Genomic DNA, 14,851 nt, shown 5'->3' on the forward strand with positions numbered 1-14,851 from the left:
CAGAAGGAATTGAGTATCTGTGCGATTCAAAGGGATGTTAATCGTATTTTCAGTGGAACTCTCCTGCATTTGCCCTAAAATATCCAATATGTAATTCCATATAAACAGTGTGTTCATTTCCTATGGCCCTTGTGACAAATGACCATAAACTGGCTGACTTAAAGCAAAAGAATTTATTCTATCACAGTCTGGAGACCAGAAGTTCCGCATCAGTATCCCTAGTCCAAAATCAAGATGGGCCACACTCCCTACGGAGGCTCTAGGGGGACATCCATTCTTCGTTTCTTCCGGCTTCCTGTGGTTGCCCGTGTGCCTCACCTTGTGGGTGCCTCACTCCAATTTCACACCCTCTTCTCTTTTGTGTGGGGCTCTGTTCATCATCACCTTTATCTCTCTTACAAGGGCAGTTCTGATGGTATTTAAGACCCAGCCAGATAATTCAAGATAATTTCCTCGTCTCAGGGTCTTTGATCACATCTGGAGAACCTTACCTTCTGAAGTAACCTTCACAGGGTCCCGAGATTGGGGCATAGACATATCTTTGGGAGCCACTGTCAGCCTGTCCTAACACATGTAAGATTCATCTCTGATAAAGGCATTCAGCCACAAGTGCAGTGTGGTTTGGTCTTTTAATAAAATCCTTTAAGTAATACTGTAATGAATTCGGAGCTCCATCCGGAGATGCCAGGAGGTGTCCTCATTTGAATGTAAAGCTCCTCCCCATAGGATCAGTTGTCGCCCCTCCTTTTGGCTTTTCCCATTTCCTCTGCAGATACGGACAAAATCTGTCCATGTATTATCCATGCATTCTTTTTTTTTTTCATTCTTATTATCAGATCCCAGAATAATGAATTGCTGTTTGAAAATGCATGGTTTATGTTTATCTTTTCCAGAAGCACTTTTATACGCATCTCTCCCTAGTAGTGTTTGCTCTTTCAGAGGCTGGTTTTGTTCCTAAGCAATTAAGATGCTTCCCTGTGTTTTGGAATAAATAGTAGTATCTAAATATTTTGCTCTTCTGTTTATTTCCTATAACAGATATTTACACATCTCCCTCCCATGTTAGATTCTGGACTTCTTGAACCTAGAACCATGTCTCTCTTTATGCCCCATAATGCTTTGCACATGGTAGGTGCTCAATACACTTTTATTAAATAAGTGCAAGAATTAACATACTCAAATGAAATGCTGTTTTGAAAAGTATATCATCTCTGTCTTAGGTAAGGGCAATTCCTCAAATTGATTTTTTAATCATTTCATATTCATGTGGTAAAAATTGTCATAAACTAGCAATCTGTGAATGCAATGTTGATTTGTATACAGGAAGCCCTTAGGCTAATTTTAATCTTCTGCTGTCTTTCATGAACATAATACTAAGAAATGGTTTCTGTCCCAAACCGTTCATAGGCACCATGCTGGGAATCACAAAGCATGCTGGGAATACTTGTCAAGGAGAAGTGGGAAGCTAAGAGTGATGCCAGGCAGGGGTCAGGGGACAAATCAAGACCATAGAGTGGGGAGAGAGGAACCTAGGCAGAGCTAATCGCCGAGACTAAATCAACAAGCCTAGGGAAGTGCAACAAGCCAAAAACCCTCTGGTCTAGCGTGCATCTTCAAAGTTGTCACTTGAGGTGGCTGCATGGAAGGTGGCAGGTGGGATCCCCTATGGGTTTATCTGTACTTCTCTCTCAACCGTTGTTGAGCCTTCAGCTAAGTCACCAACCCATACTGTGTTTATTCTCTGCATTTTCCAAATGCTTCTCTTCTTCAAACCTGCAAGTTTTAATATGAATCCAGCTGTTACCCAGTTCAGCACAGGTGATTTTTAAGGAAGTCCACCATTTTTGAACAGATATAAAATAACCCTGAATAAAACATTTTATATCATTTTCAACCATGATCTTCTAGGAGAACAATAATATAAAATATACCTATGTAGCAATGAATCTCTGCCTTTAGATGGTGAGAATAAATGTGAAATAATCAATACTTGTAACATTAAGACCCTAGAACCCTCTATATTGAGCCAAGCACATGGAAATATAGTGAATCTTAACCAGATTTCCAAATAAGCTGAGGAAGAGGGAGATCCAGCCCCTGTAACACTTGTGGGGTGCCCACTGTATTTTCCCCTCTGACTCAGTAGTGTACAATTCTTTCTAGAAAGAAAGTGTTCACAGAGTTCAAAATGATAGGGAAAAAACAAACTTAGGTACCAGATATGTTCTTATGTTCTTTTATTTTATAAAATTTAGTGCCTTTCTTTCTTTTTTTTTTTTAAGACTGAGTCTTTCTCTGTCGCCCAGCCTGGAGTGTACTGGCACCATCTGGGCTCACTGCAACCTCCTCCTCCCAGGTTCAAGTGATTCTCCTGCTTCAGCCTCCTGGGAAGCTGGGACTACGGGCACGTGCCACCATGCCCAGCTAATTTTTTGTATTTTTAGTAGAGATGGGGTTTCACCGTATTAGCCAGGATGGTCTCGATCTCCTGACCTTGTGATCCACCCGCCTTGGTCTCCCAAAGTGTTGGGATTACAGGTGTGAGCCACCGCGCCCGAATTTATTGCCTTTCTGAAGGGCAAGATTTATTCAAGCCTGTGCCAGAAATTTTCTTCATTACAAGGTGACTCTTTGGCAGACAGATGCTATTGACTCTTGAATTTTCCAAAGGCGAAATGGAAAATTTCAGCAATTTTATTTCCAGCTGTCTTTACAGATTTATATTTGGACCTTAATCCTATTGGAAATCATCTGAAACTCGTGAAACACACAATTGGAAAGTTAATTAGGGAGAAACCAAGGGAAAGAATAACTATTATCTATTACACCTATTTAGAACCTTCTCTTGAGATCTGGTTATTATTTTTATTAGAGATGTGAATCTGATACCTCTAGGCCTCTTGTGTTTGAACTTTAATAAATTGTACTCTGCTAACTTAGGAAGACTAAGTTTACTTAAGTGTATTGGTTAATGATAATTCTCTTTTACGTATTTAGTAAATATTCAGTTGAAGTTTATTGAGCACGTGCTATCTTTCAGATTCTGCGCTAGGTATAGAGCACATGAAGTTGGGAAAGACTTTTATTGTGCCTTCAAGAGCTCATGATTCCACAGAGAGAGTTAGACATGTCAGCCAGGAATCCCAGGGACACGTGAAATGCCCAGTGCTGTTTCATGTATCGCATGATACTGCAGGAATCCAGGGACACGTGAAACGCCCAGTGCTGTTTTATGTATTGCATGATACTGCAGGACAGAGGCATCATGAGAACAGCTATCATGCTTTTCTAATGTAGGAAGAGATTTTATCCAAAAAATGTCAATGCTACTTCAGATGTTCTTGGATTTTTTTTATTCTTTCCCAGAAAATAGAGAGAAAATAACATCAGGCAGACAGGCTTAGGAGGCACTATTCCCTGGATGATGTCCTTCCTTCTTGGATCCTGCTGTGACCACTCGTGGGCCATGTGGGACTTGTCTATAGATGGAGCAGAGCCTTAGTTGCCTTCTTGTACTTTAGCTTCTTCACAGTTTTAAAATGCCTTTTTAGAAAATGTAAGTAAAGTTCGTAGCCAGTTGGATTCGTATTTATCTATTTTTCTTAGCCCACTCTGTAGCATATTTGCTGACATCTGGGAATCCCGACTGCACAGTGTTACCCAGAGAGCATGTGTGCTGGGGAAATCAAGAAAGCCTCTCTTGTGGCATAAACATTGAGGGGGACATTTAAGGAAAGCGTAGAGAAAGCAAACCTTTCTTAACAGCTCTGCACATTTCAATGGCTTCTTGCTGTGTAAAAATATTGGGTGCTCTTCATGCTAAAGATGTTAAATGCAATTTCTTAGCTAGATTATGCTGCTCTTTGTATGTAAAAAATCACAAATTCCAGTGTCTGACTCACCTGTATAAATGTGACATTGTCACTTATGGGGAATATATAGAAAAATGTTCCTATATCAAATACTCTGAATGTTTTACCAAGCAATGAGATACTGTTCTCCCTATTGTAGAACAGATGCTTCACAATGAGTTACTGAGTTTTTCTTTTGTCATGTCTTAAAGACATGTCGCTGTCTTAATGGCAATGCATGCTTTTAGAAAAGCAGATATAATTCCAGTATTTCTTTATGAAATGATATTCACTCAGGCAAATTATGTGCACTGAATTTTCTTTCTGTTGTTGCAGTATCATGTACTCAACCAAACAAATCAGGAGAGACCCTGAATTACCTCTTATCTATCTCACTGAACATAGTTGACATTTTGCTAAGTCGTAGCAATCTAGTTAATTCTGGTTGCCTTCTTTCTGTGACTTAACAAGTTGCTCACAAAGAAAAAAAGTGTATACAAAATATGCAGTTCAGAATCATCTAATGATATATTCAAGGTGTAACATTCCTCTTTCACAGACATATCTTAATGTGTGACAGAAAACTTATGTCTAACATTATTAGATCAATAACCATGCTGGAAGAGGTACCCTTTTTATGAGAAAATATATGACATGCCTGAAAGTACAGTGATTACAGGATTGGACTGCGGGACTCAGAGGTAACCTCTGGGTTGCTTCTGTTACCCATGGCTACGCATAGGAAAAGAGCTACCCAAGGTGGGAATGGTCCCAGGGGCTCCTCAAGTTTGACGGTGGGGAACACCAGGAGCAAGAAGGCTCTGAGGGTCCTTATGGTCTTAGGACAAATAAGATGATCTGGGTCAAACACTACTTAACCCCCAGCAATTCTTTTAGACCAGAGCTGAAGCAATAGAGAGTCACCCTGAGGTGAGGGTGACATGCAGGGGTCCTTGGGTTGGAAAGGCAGAGCAAGTTCCTGCAATGCTCAAGTTATCAGGCAAAAAAGGAGGAGCCTCCATCTCCTGTAGGCAAGTAGCCCGCAGTGATTCCCTCTGGAGGGGTCTACAGAGTGGGCTTTTTCCAGTTCATCACTACAGGTGTTGCCTTTCACGGGTCCTGGCTTCACGCAGGTAACTCTGACCTGAACACCTGGTGCATTTCACTTTTCCCATCCCCCACAGGTTCTGTGCTGGGGCGCTGTGAGAATTTCTAGCCGCTATTGAGGTTTGGGCACAGAATTCACACTACCTCTGTATGTGTGTACCTAAAGAACCTAAGCATCAAATTGAGTTTAAAGTAGTGTTGGATGGGTGATGTACCCAGACATCTTGCAGAATTGAGAAAATGTGGGACATTAGGGAACTTTGAGGGCTAATGGACCTGTTTTATGTCTTCATTATGGTGGAGGTTACAAGGCTGAATGCATTTGTCAAAATGAATAGAGCTGTACACTTTAAAAACATCAAATAAATTCTCTGGAATTTTACTCTCTGTAAATTATGCTGCAATGTAAATTTTAAAAATTGTAAAGAATTAAAAAAGGAGTGATGATTGCCATACATCCTAGAATATATTCATATATATTTTTGGACTATTGTTTCTCCCAAGCTGCAATCTGAGTGCTAACCATATCACGGTATTTTTCCCGGCAGCTGACTGTGATGCCCCACTGGCCTCTGCCTTGCCTAGGTCATCCTTCAGCAGCTCCTCAGAGCTGTCCAGCAGCCACGGCCCGGGGTTTTCAAGGCTTAATCGAAGAGATGGTGAGTCAGCCTTTTTCCTTGTATTGCTCCTTGGTGACTCTCATTGGATTTTCATTTAACAAAATAATTATAATTGATTAATACTTTGCAGAAGGAAGTAAAATTCAGAATAAGCATATTTGTTCACATTTGAAACTCCAAGAATGTATTTGACAGGAATAAGTTGATCACTTCGGCTTTCTTGTCCTGCTGGGTTTCCCTTGGTATGATCTTTGTGTGCCTTGAACAAGTCACACCTGACTTTGACAGTGTTTGAACTCTTTGTATACCCCTTGCAATATCTGAGTATTATTTATCAAAGACCTTAGATTCTGCCATGTCCTTTTTTTTACCTTGGATTCTTTTGTTCTGCCACAGTATACATTTTGTTGTCCCAGATTATTTAATTATCCCTATTTGGATGAGAAAATTGGCAAAGTAAAGAAGTGTTTAAAAAGATTTTTATTATGTTTTAACTACAACTCTTAGTTTATTTCTTATTATGGCGGACTTGATTTTCTCTTTAGCATCCACTGTAGAGAAATAACCATGTAATGGTTTATTCATGCTCCACTGTGACTATTCCATTTATATTTGTAAACATATCTCATGGGGAGTGTGTTTCTTTTACATATGCTTAAGCAGAAGTGTAGAAAATTGAGTGTTGTCTTGCTGTGTAAATTAGAGGGAACTTTAAACACCAAATACATTGTGACAAGGAATCATTCTGGCATTTTCTGAGCACAAACTCAGATAGAACTTCTTTGAATAAATTCTCAGAGGAAATTAAATTTACACTATTAATAAAATGTATTTGTAGGCATATATTAAGATTCAAAAGTGTCTACTGTATTTTATATAATTGTGCTTTCCTATTTTCTTATTGCCCTTGTTCTTTTTTTTTTTTTTTTTTTTAAGACGGAGTCTCGCTCTGTCACCCAGGCTGGAGTGCAGTGGTGCAATCTCAGCTCACTGCAAGCTCTGCCTCCTGGGTTCACACCATTCTCCTGCCTCAGCCTCCCAAGTAGCTAGGACTACAGGCACCCGCCACCAGGCCTGACTAATTTTTTGTATTTTTTTTTTTTTTTTTTTAGCAGAGACGGGGTTTCACCATGTTAGCCAAGGTGGTCTGGATCTCCTCACCTCCTGATCCACCCACCTCAGCCTCCTGAAGTGATAGGATTATGGGCGTGAGCCTGTAACCGCGCCCAGCCTTTTTTTTTTTTTTTTTAACTCCCTGTTGCATTTCTTGGTGTTTTCTGTATTTGAGCACATTTAATGCATTGCACATTGGACCAAATAAATATGTTCTGGCATTTGTTATAGGCAGTATGGCTATGAAACATGAACAACTTAACTTTTCGTTTTTCTGTTTATTTTTCTTAAGTCTGTGATTTCATTTGTTGCAGAGATATGGGCTCTGTTTCGTTACTTTAGATTCTATTGCTGCAGAGCCTCAGTGGACGGTCATTATCACTGAAACAGTGACTAAGCCTGGGCACAGGGGGTAAAGGAAAACAAGAGCAATCTCAAGCCATAGCTCTTCTTGATGTCAAATCATATTTTGTACTAAAGTACATGATTATGAGGATTCTTTATCTTAGGGATCATTTTTATTCTTAGTTCATGTTCCTGTAACTCATCGTGCAAAAAAGCGTGATATCAATCTTAATAAAATTTATTTTCATGTGAATGAAGTTAGAAAAACAGGCTTACTTTAGTTAGCTATCAACTAAGTTTATTACAAATTCATTGTTGTTGCTTTTTTTAATTGGTTTTGACTTTTTTCTTCTCCCTCATGGTAGCCTGGAGTATTCATCAAAGGAGTTCCAAATTGGGAGTGATTTATTGAAGGCTATAGATTATCTCTAGTGTTTTAATATCCTTTATTAGATTCAGAATGGTCTATGGAAGAGTGACTGAACAAATGTTCTGATCATAAATAATTAAACTAACAAATAATGACCCCCTGTCTCAGACATTAAAGCCTTTCTCCAGTGGAGTGTAAAGATCTCAGAGCTAAAAATTAACAGGCAGAAAACAAGTAGTTTCCCTGTTGTGCAGCCCAGTGCCTTCTTCCCATGTGATGGGAAGACGCCATGGAAACAGCTGCGATAGTTACTCAAGCCTTAGCCTGAGGGGTGAGAGGGGAACAAGGTAGCTATGCATCCCGTCTGTCCCAGTGTAAAGAATCAAAATGGACTTTTTGGAGGTGTCTTTCTTCATGCCTCTTGGATACCACAAGTAAACTAGTTCTTCCATGCCACTAAATGATGAACCCATGGGCCAAAGAAGTTAATGCACTTTTATAAGCAACTTATTTAATTCCCTTTAATGGGGAAGACTCAATTTTTCCACCAAAGGTTTCATAAGTTATGAAGCATAATCCAGAATTACTTTCAACTTGTAAAAATGTATTATCATGAATATTGCACAGATTGGATTATAACTAATTAAATATGTTTTTGCTTTCTACATCTTCATAGTTAGAATTTCAGTATAACCTCTAACATGGTATTGGCTAATTTGAGGATAAAGTGACCTGTTGTAAATTTATTTATTTATTTATTTATTTATTTATCGAGATGGAGTCTTGCTGTGTTGCCAGGCTGGAGTGCAGTGGTGCAATCTCGGCTCACTGCAAGCTCCGCCTCCTGGGCTCAAGTGATTCACCTGCCTCAGCCTCCCGAGTAGCTGGGACTGCAGGTGCCCGCCACCACACCAGGCTAATTTTTGTATTTTTAGTAGAGAAGGGGTTTCACCATGCTGGCCCGGATGGTCTCAATGTCCTGACCTCGTGGTCTGCCCGCCTCGGCCTCCCAAAGGCGTGAGCCACCGCACCTGGCCGACCTGTTGTAAATTTAAGAGGCTAAGGGTCAGTGTGCATTTCTACACCTTTCACATTGCATCACTTGAAGCTAAGAAGAACTCTGTGGTATATTACATGTAAAAATAAGACTGAAATAAGCTGACAAAGACTTAGGGCAAAAAAATAAGGTTTTGAGTAGAATTGAAGAAAACATTTTGATAATAATATCAAAGAAATTCAGAGATGCCATTGAAACCATTTAATTATTTAAACATGTTTGTTATTCCTTTTTCTGTAACTTCTTCTGACACTAATTGAAAATTTCAGAAAATTAACCTATAGTTTAAAATGTTTAAAATATGAGAATTCAAATGATACACTGGCACATAGTAAATTCTTAACATTTCAAAATAAATAATGATCTATATTAGGAAATGAAATCTTTATATGATACACACATACAGTTGTAAAACTTGGTTTTCTCCATAATCAATAATTGGCTTTCAGAGGCAATTTAATTATGCAATGGTTGTCCTTAGTTTTATTATACTTTATAATAAATGGATCGATGCTTTGTTTAGTTGACAAATACAGACATAGGTGAATTAATTTTACCTTTTTCCTTAGGCTTGTCTTCTCATGTGCTTATAGCTGTGTCTGTGTCAAATCAATTTGTGAAAATATAATCTCTTATTTTAGACAATTTCAACAATTAATAAACACTGTGAAGTTGTTATTCCATGACTGTTTGAGATGGAAAACCAGCCGTTTTGGGTATCATTCACATACTGGCTAAAGACATACATTTATTTGTGCATTAGCTGCCCTGTGTCTCCTCTGCATTTATTATATTAGCAGTTTCAGTTTAAAGTTTGTTTTTCTGTAATTCAGATTCCTTGCTTCTTATGCTGGTTGTCATATGAATATGCCTTTCTAAGATTAGGATAAAACACTCTTCTTGGTGTTTTCTTTCAGTCCTGTCTTGAGTTATTTTTAATCAAAATGCTAGGCTGAGGTCAACTGATTGTAATTTGTTTATAAGGAAAAAATGGAAGGTGACCTGAAGAATTTTCTCTCCTCCCTTTACCCAAAAGTATTTATTCTTATTTTGAAATGAGAAATTCCTTCAGAATTTCCCAAGATCAAAGAGGGCTATCTCACTGACAGCTAAGACCCTGTTGTCTTCATCTGTAACTTGACTAGTCTTGTCCAAAAGAGGCCTCTTCTGGGTTGGAATTGCATTTAGTTTTAAATAAACAATTATGCAGAAAGTGCTTCTTCCAGCTTATTAAAATTTCAGAGTTAGAAGAAAAGGCATCTGAAGTTTCCAAGTAGAACTATAACAGACCTAGTGTTTTTAGTATCCCCATAAGTAAGCATTCTAGCATAAGGGAGGGTTTGCTGGTTGCTCATTGAATGTTGTCTTGGCCGCTCACAGACCAACACATGATGAGTGTAAGATAAACTCTTTGGTCTAAAGAGAGAAAACATAAGAGTCTGCAGCTGTAACATGTCTGCTGACCCAAGCTGGAATGTTTTAGTGTATTGTGTCACCTAGTGAGTTTTAGGATTTCCCTCCCCACTTATGAGTTTTCCACCTCAGATTAAAGGAATGTGGGATATTAAGGAGAATTATTAAGAGAGAAAGGGCAAGTATTTGGAAATGCAAAACCTAGACAAGGTGGAGATGATGTACTGGAGTCAGAGAGGAATTAATAGCGTATTAATACCAACATCATTATGGCCCACACGCGTCTATCATGCTCTCTAGTATTGTGTCCAAGGTCCATAGATGGTCACTGTCTTATTATATCCCTGATCATACTAGCTTCACCAGACTTTCAGGTCACCCAGGGGCTACATCTCTTAGACAGCAGAATATTAAGATAATGGAAAACAATAATAAGTTATGACAGTGTGTGAAAAACATGAAAAAGATTTTATATTCTCTCATGATAGATGTAATTCAAGATGCTACTGCAATAAATTAAAAAATATATATGCTTTTTTGCAAGGATAACCCATGTGTTTTCATGGTCTAACGAAGTTAGACAGCATTGTTATTTGTGGCTTGACACCTCTGCAATTGCTCCTTTTTAAAGTTGCAAAATGAATGTACAATAACTAACCATGCATTAGACCGAAGGAGAGTTTGAGAATTTTTTCAAGGGGCCTTCACTAATGAAGCAAGCTGTCTTATTTGGGGATCTGTAAGCAGCAAAGATAAACATTGCCTAAGACATTTCTGTTGAAATGGCGTAAAACACATGGATTACTTACTTCTTCAGGGATTTTAAATACTTGGAAACAATGCAGTGAACACAGATATTACTGTGAAGAACATTTCAGCAAATGAGTTTACAAAATGGATGAAACCGAAGAAATGTCTTATGTTTATAGCTTCTCACCTGAAGAGATTAACTATATGGGTGGACCTCATCAACATTCGAAACTTTCTTTCCAAGAGGTTTTTCCTGTAGAATTTTGGGACTTTCTGGGAAGATGCATGACAGATGCATGCCATTGTTGATGGTGTGGGTCACTGTGGAAACTGCCCTAATGAGGCCATTATGCTGCCTATTTGTGATATTTGGTTATGAGTTGATGACAATATTGTAGAGAAAATAGACACTCAAGCTCTTGAAAAATTTTACAGGTTGACATCAATTATCACTTAGAACTTTTTTCTCAATTTTCTGAGTGAATGAGGATTGTGTTTAAAAAGATACTTTCTGCCTCATTTCTTCTCCAGTTATTTTGAAAAAGCTCAGGTACTGATTTCTTAGGAAAAGAGTAAAGCAGGGAAACTAGAGGTGGGAATTTGTGCTGCACACAACCTAGCCACGACTCTGGGTGCACCATCCCTTCGGATCTGGGCAGGTAAGCATTTGCCCAGGTATCAGGCTGCCTGTGTGGCTCCACAGAACAAAGATGGGGAAGCAGAGGCATCACCTTCTCTTATAGCACAGCACACAGCCTTCCAGGAGTGGATACACACTTTCTTTCTATTATTAGCACAAATAATTATCTCAACTCAATAGAAAAAATAGCAATCTGTGCCTGATTGTCCTGAAAATGTTTCATTAATTTACTTGTATTCAGTGAATATGAAACCATAGTTGGTGGTTTTTCAGTAAGTACAGAAAACATATTTGGTGGGTTGTTTTCCATGCAGAGTGTAAATATTGTAGGGCCAAAGTCTTAGTTATCTGTTTTTTTTGCTGTTGGTTTTTTTTTTTTTTTTTTTTTTGAGACGGAGTCTCGCTCTGTCACCCAGGCTGGAGTGCAGTGGCGCGATCTCTGCTCACTGCAAGCTCCACCTCCCAGGTTCATGCCATTCTCCTGCCTCAGCCTCCCAAGTAGCTGGGTCTACAGGCACCCACCACCACGCCCGGCTAATTTTTTTTTTTTGTATTTTTAGTAGAGACGGGGTTTCACCATGTTAGCGAGGATGGTCTCAATCTCCTGACCTAGTGATCCACCTTTCTCGGCCTCCCAGAGTGCTGGGATTACAGGCGTGAGCCACCACGCCCAGCCTAGTTATCTTTTTCATGGAATAAAACTACAGAGGATACATTCCAGTGTCAGTAAGACAAAGAGTTTCTGCTTCTCTGAGGAAGTAAGTTTGCTATGTAGACACACACACACAGAGAAAATGGTCAAAAGTTGCTTTTATACACTCCAATAATCAATTTTTTTACATTAGCACCTTACTCCATGAAGATCACAGTATATGAATACAAAATAATATGTATGAATGTTGATTTGTGGAAAAAAATCTTAGAGTTATCACTCCCTCCTTTTTCCAAATTCTGTGTATTGTCTGTTGAAACAGTTCATGCTTATGATTCTAATACATCATTTCCATGGATCTCCCCCTCAGCTTAGTCTCTTCATGTCTCACTTGGATTATTTTGAAAGTCCCATGATTGAACTTCAACTTTTGAAGCTTTCCCTAATTAAATAAATGCTTAGCAAAGTCCTCAGTTAATGTTCTTTAAAGTGCTATTCTCTTCTTGTTCCATGCTCAGTTGATGAATCTCAGACACTAACCCCATAGAGCAGTTCTCAAATTCACAAGCCACCTAATGCCCACTGCCATACGTAAGAAGGTGGTCTAGTAAATTTTGGAGTAAAGGCAATATATATTTCACAAAATCAAAACGTAAGATCAATTACAATTCAGCTAATATTTAATTAGGATATAAGGCATCTCAGTGAATGCATTTTTAGTTTTTGAAGTATGTAATTTTTTTTTTTAGATTTGTACTTAGCTATTCTTACTAAATTTTGGAAAGTTCCTGCTTTATGGAAATGAATCAGTGACTCTAAATGGTTCTTTGAGGTATAAAAACAAAGATAGTAACAAATACAAATTTCACAATCTGGACTAGAAAACATTACTAGTGACCACAACTCAAATACAAATATAAAAAGCATCTTTATTAACCTGGGGTAAAAGCTTCTCTGCGTGGGGCAGTTTTACCCAGGCAACTGAACAGGCGGTGCGGGATGAATGTTTGAAAATTGGAACTAACTTGGACGCACTCATCCCCATTTTCCATGCCTGCTGTGCACTCCTGTCAGATGGGAACATGATGTCATATTTTCAGTCAGTTTTCAAACAGAACGGGGATAATCTAATATTTTCTGGAATAACCATGGAATAATGTTTTCCAATGTGAACTTGGTGAATTTTATGAATGAAAGAGAAGCAGATATTGGATCCACACAGCCATCATTGAAGGTGGCACACCTAACATCAAAAACTTCTGTGCGGGACCGGGCACGGTGGTTCACGCCTGTAATCCCAGCACTTTGGGAGGCTGAGGCGGTTGGATCACCTTGAGCCCAGGAGTTGGAGACCAGCCTGGGCAACATCAAAACCCTGTCTCTATTAAAAAAAAAAAAAAAAAGTTTCATGCCACTGTTATGGACTAGGAATGTCTAAAATCCATCACAAAGTTAGTATTTTGCTTGGAGGGGCAAGTAGAATGAGCTTTTGGAAAGTTTCTTTAACAATTATTTGATCTAGTAATTCCTGATAACCTTTGAGGCTGGTGAAAATACTTTTTCATGTAGGGATGAATCATTCTGTGAGTCCTGGCGTAAGTCAGCCAGAAACTCATGATGGGAGCTTTTGATGAGGGGATATGAGGTTTAAAAATGGAAATAAAAACTTTCTTCACGACACTGATAATTCCTATAAAGGCCATGTCTGTGTGGGATGACATGTACAATTAACATAAATGACCCTGCTTCCAAGCTCACTGAAATTTTTCGCCAGTGCCCTCAGACCTCCGTCTTTGCTCCTAACTCAGATTGTCTTGAGTCTTCTGTGTAGAGAAAAGGGGATCATTGCAGAGACTGTGAACCAAGGCATTAATCTTCACTTCTGAAGTCCAAAAGCATCTTTTGGTCTGAGGTAGAAAAAGTTTGAAAGGGAATTGAGCAGGCTAAAGGTGTTTTAATTTTTCTGCTATCTCGCAGACTAGGAACCCTCAGCAGGACTGCACGATAGGATGCATAGAGAGGTGGGGACTGCCCTGAAGCTCTGCTCTCAAGCAGAGCCTTGCCGGTGGTGGCTTAATGGAAGTCTTCACTGAAGCTCAGGGATCTGAGTGGGCACTCTCAAGTGTGTAGTGGAAAGGAGAATGCCAGTCTCCAAGAGCAGCCTGCACGGCATCCTCATTGTGCTGCGGCACATTCAGTGACAGGACTGGACGCCCTGCGGCAGCTCTGGTGGCCGGTGAGGACAGCCCCAGTTATCCAAGGACACCCTGAGGTACCAAAGGCAGGTGAGCAAGACCATGTTCCTGCCAGAGGTCTGGCAGAGGGAGGAGAAAGGGTCACCAAAACGTTGTGGAGAGCACTGTCCCAGCCTGGGATGGGAGGACTTGGCTCCATCGGCAGCAGGTCGCCATCCCTGAGGACAGTGCAGTGCTGACCTCTACTTGGGGCTTGAACACACTCCCCTCCCCGCTTTACCAAGGCAATTAGCAAAGCCAGAAGAGACCAGAGTTAACTCTGGGGATGAAGGGGAAGTAAAAGAACCCCTGAAGGAATTTTCAAGGGTCTGCGACCAATACAGACACGAACTGACAGGCTTATCCCTTAACTGGACAGAGACACCTGTTGTGACTACTTCCAGTCTCTGTATCAGCCAGAATTCCAGCTTCTACTAGAAAGCTTTCTGGGTTATGGAGAAATGAAGTTACATTTTCCCTCATGAGTTTGTGATTTAAAAATTTATACCTGCAGAATGATTCTGACGGATTTGCTCAAGTGGCTTTTGTCAGGGTTATAGTCAGTATCTTCTCTAGCCTCAAATTAATGTGATGTTGTTGAGGATGACTTAAAATTTTCTTTGAAAGTCTGAAACATGATGCAGAATGCTTGCACAAAAAGAGTTTTACATTTTCCCCACGCTTGTACTTACTAGAGCC

The 14,851-nt window shown here is 39.5% G+C and overlaps 1 protein-coding gene across 14 annotated transcripts in view; it reads left to right on the plus strand.

The window, feature by feature from the left end:
* LOC107972967 (contactin-associated protein-like 3) overlaps positions 1-14,851 on the plus strand; it is a 234,298-nt gene that overhangs the window by 12,063 nt on the left and 207,384 nt on the right. For all 14 annotated transcript variants that reach the window (XM_054658177.1, XM_054658178.2, XM_054658183.2 and 11 more), the window contains exon 2: positions 5,507-5,617. In XM_054658177.1, coding sequence (XP_054514152.1) covers positions 5,507-5,617 — 111 coding nt within the window. The remainder of the gene's footprint in view (positions 1-5,506; positions 5,618-14,851) is intronic.

This window comes from Pan troglodytes, chromosome 11, assembly GCF_028858775.2.
Source record: "Pan troglodytes isolate AG18354 chromosome 11, NHGRI_mPanTro3-v2.0_pri, whole genome shotgun sequence".
In the NCBI taxonomy this organism is placed as follows: domain Eukaryota; kingdom Metazoa; phylum Chordata; class Mammalia; order Primates; family Hominidae; genus Pan; species Pan troglodytes.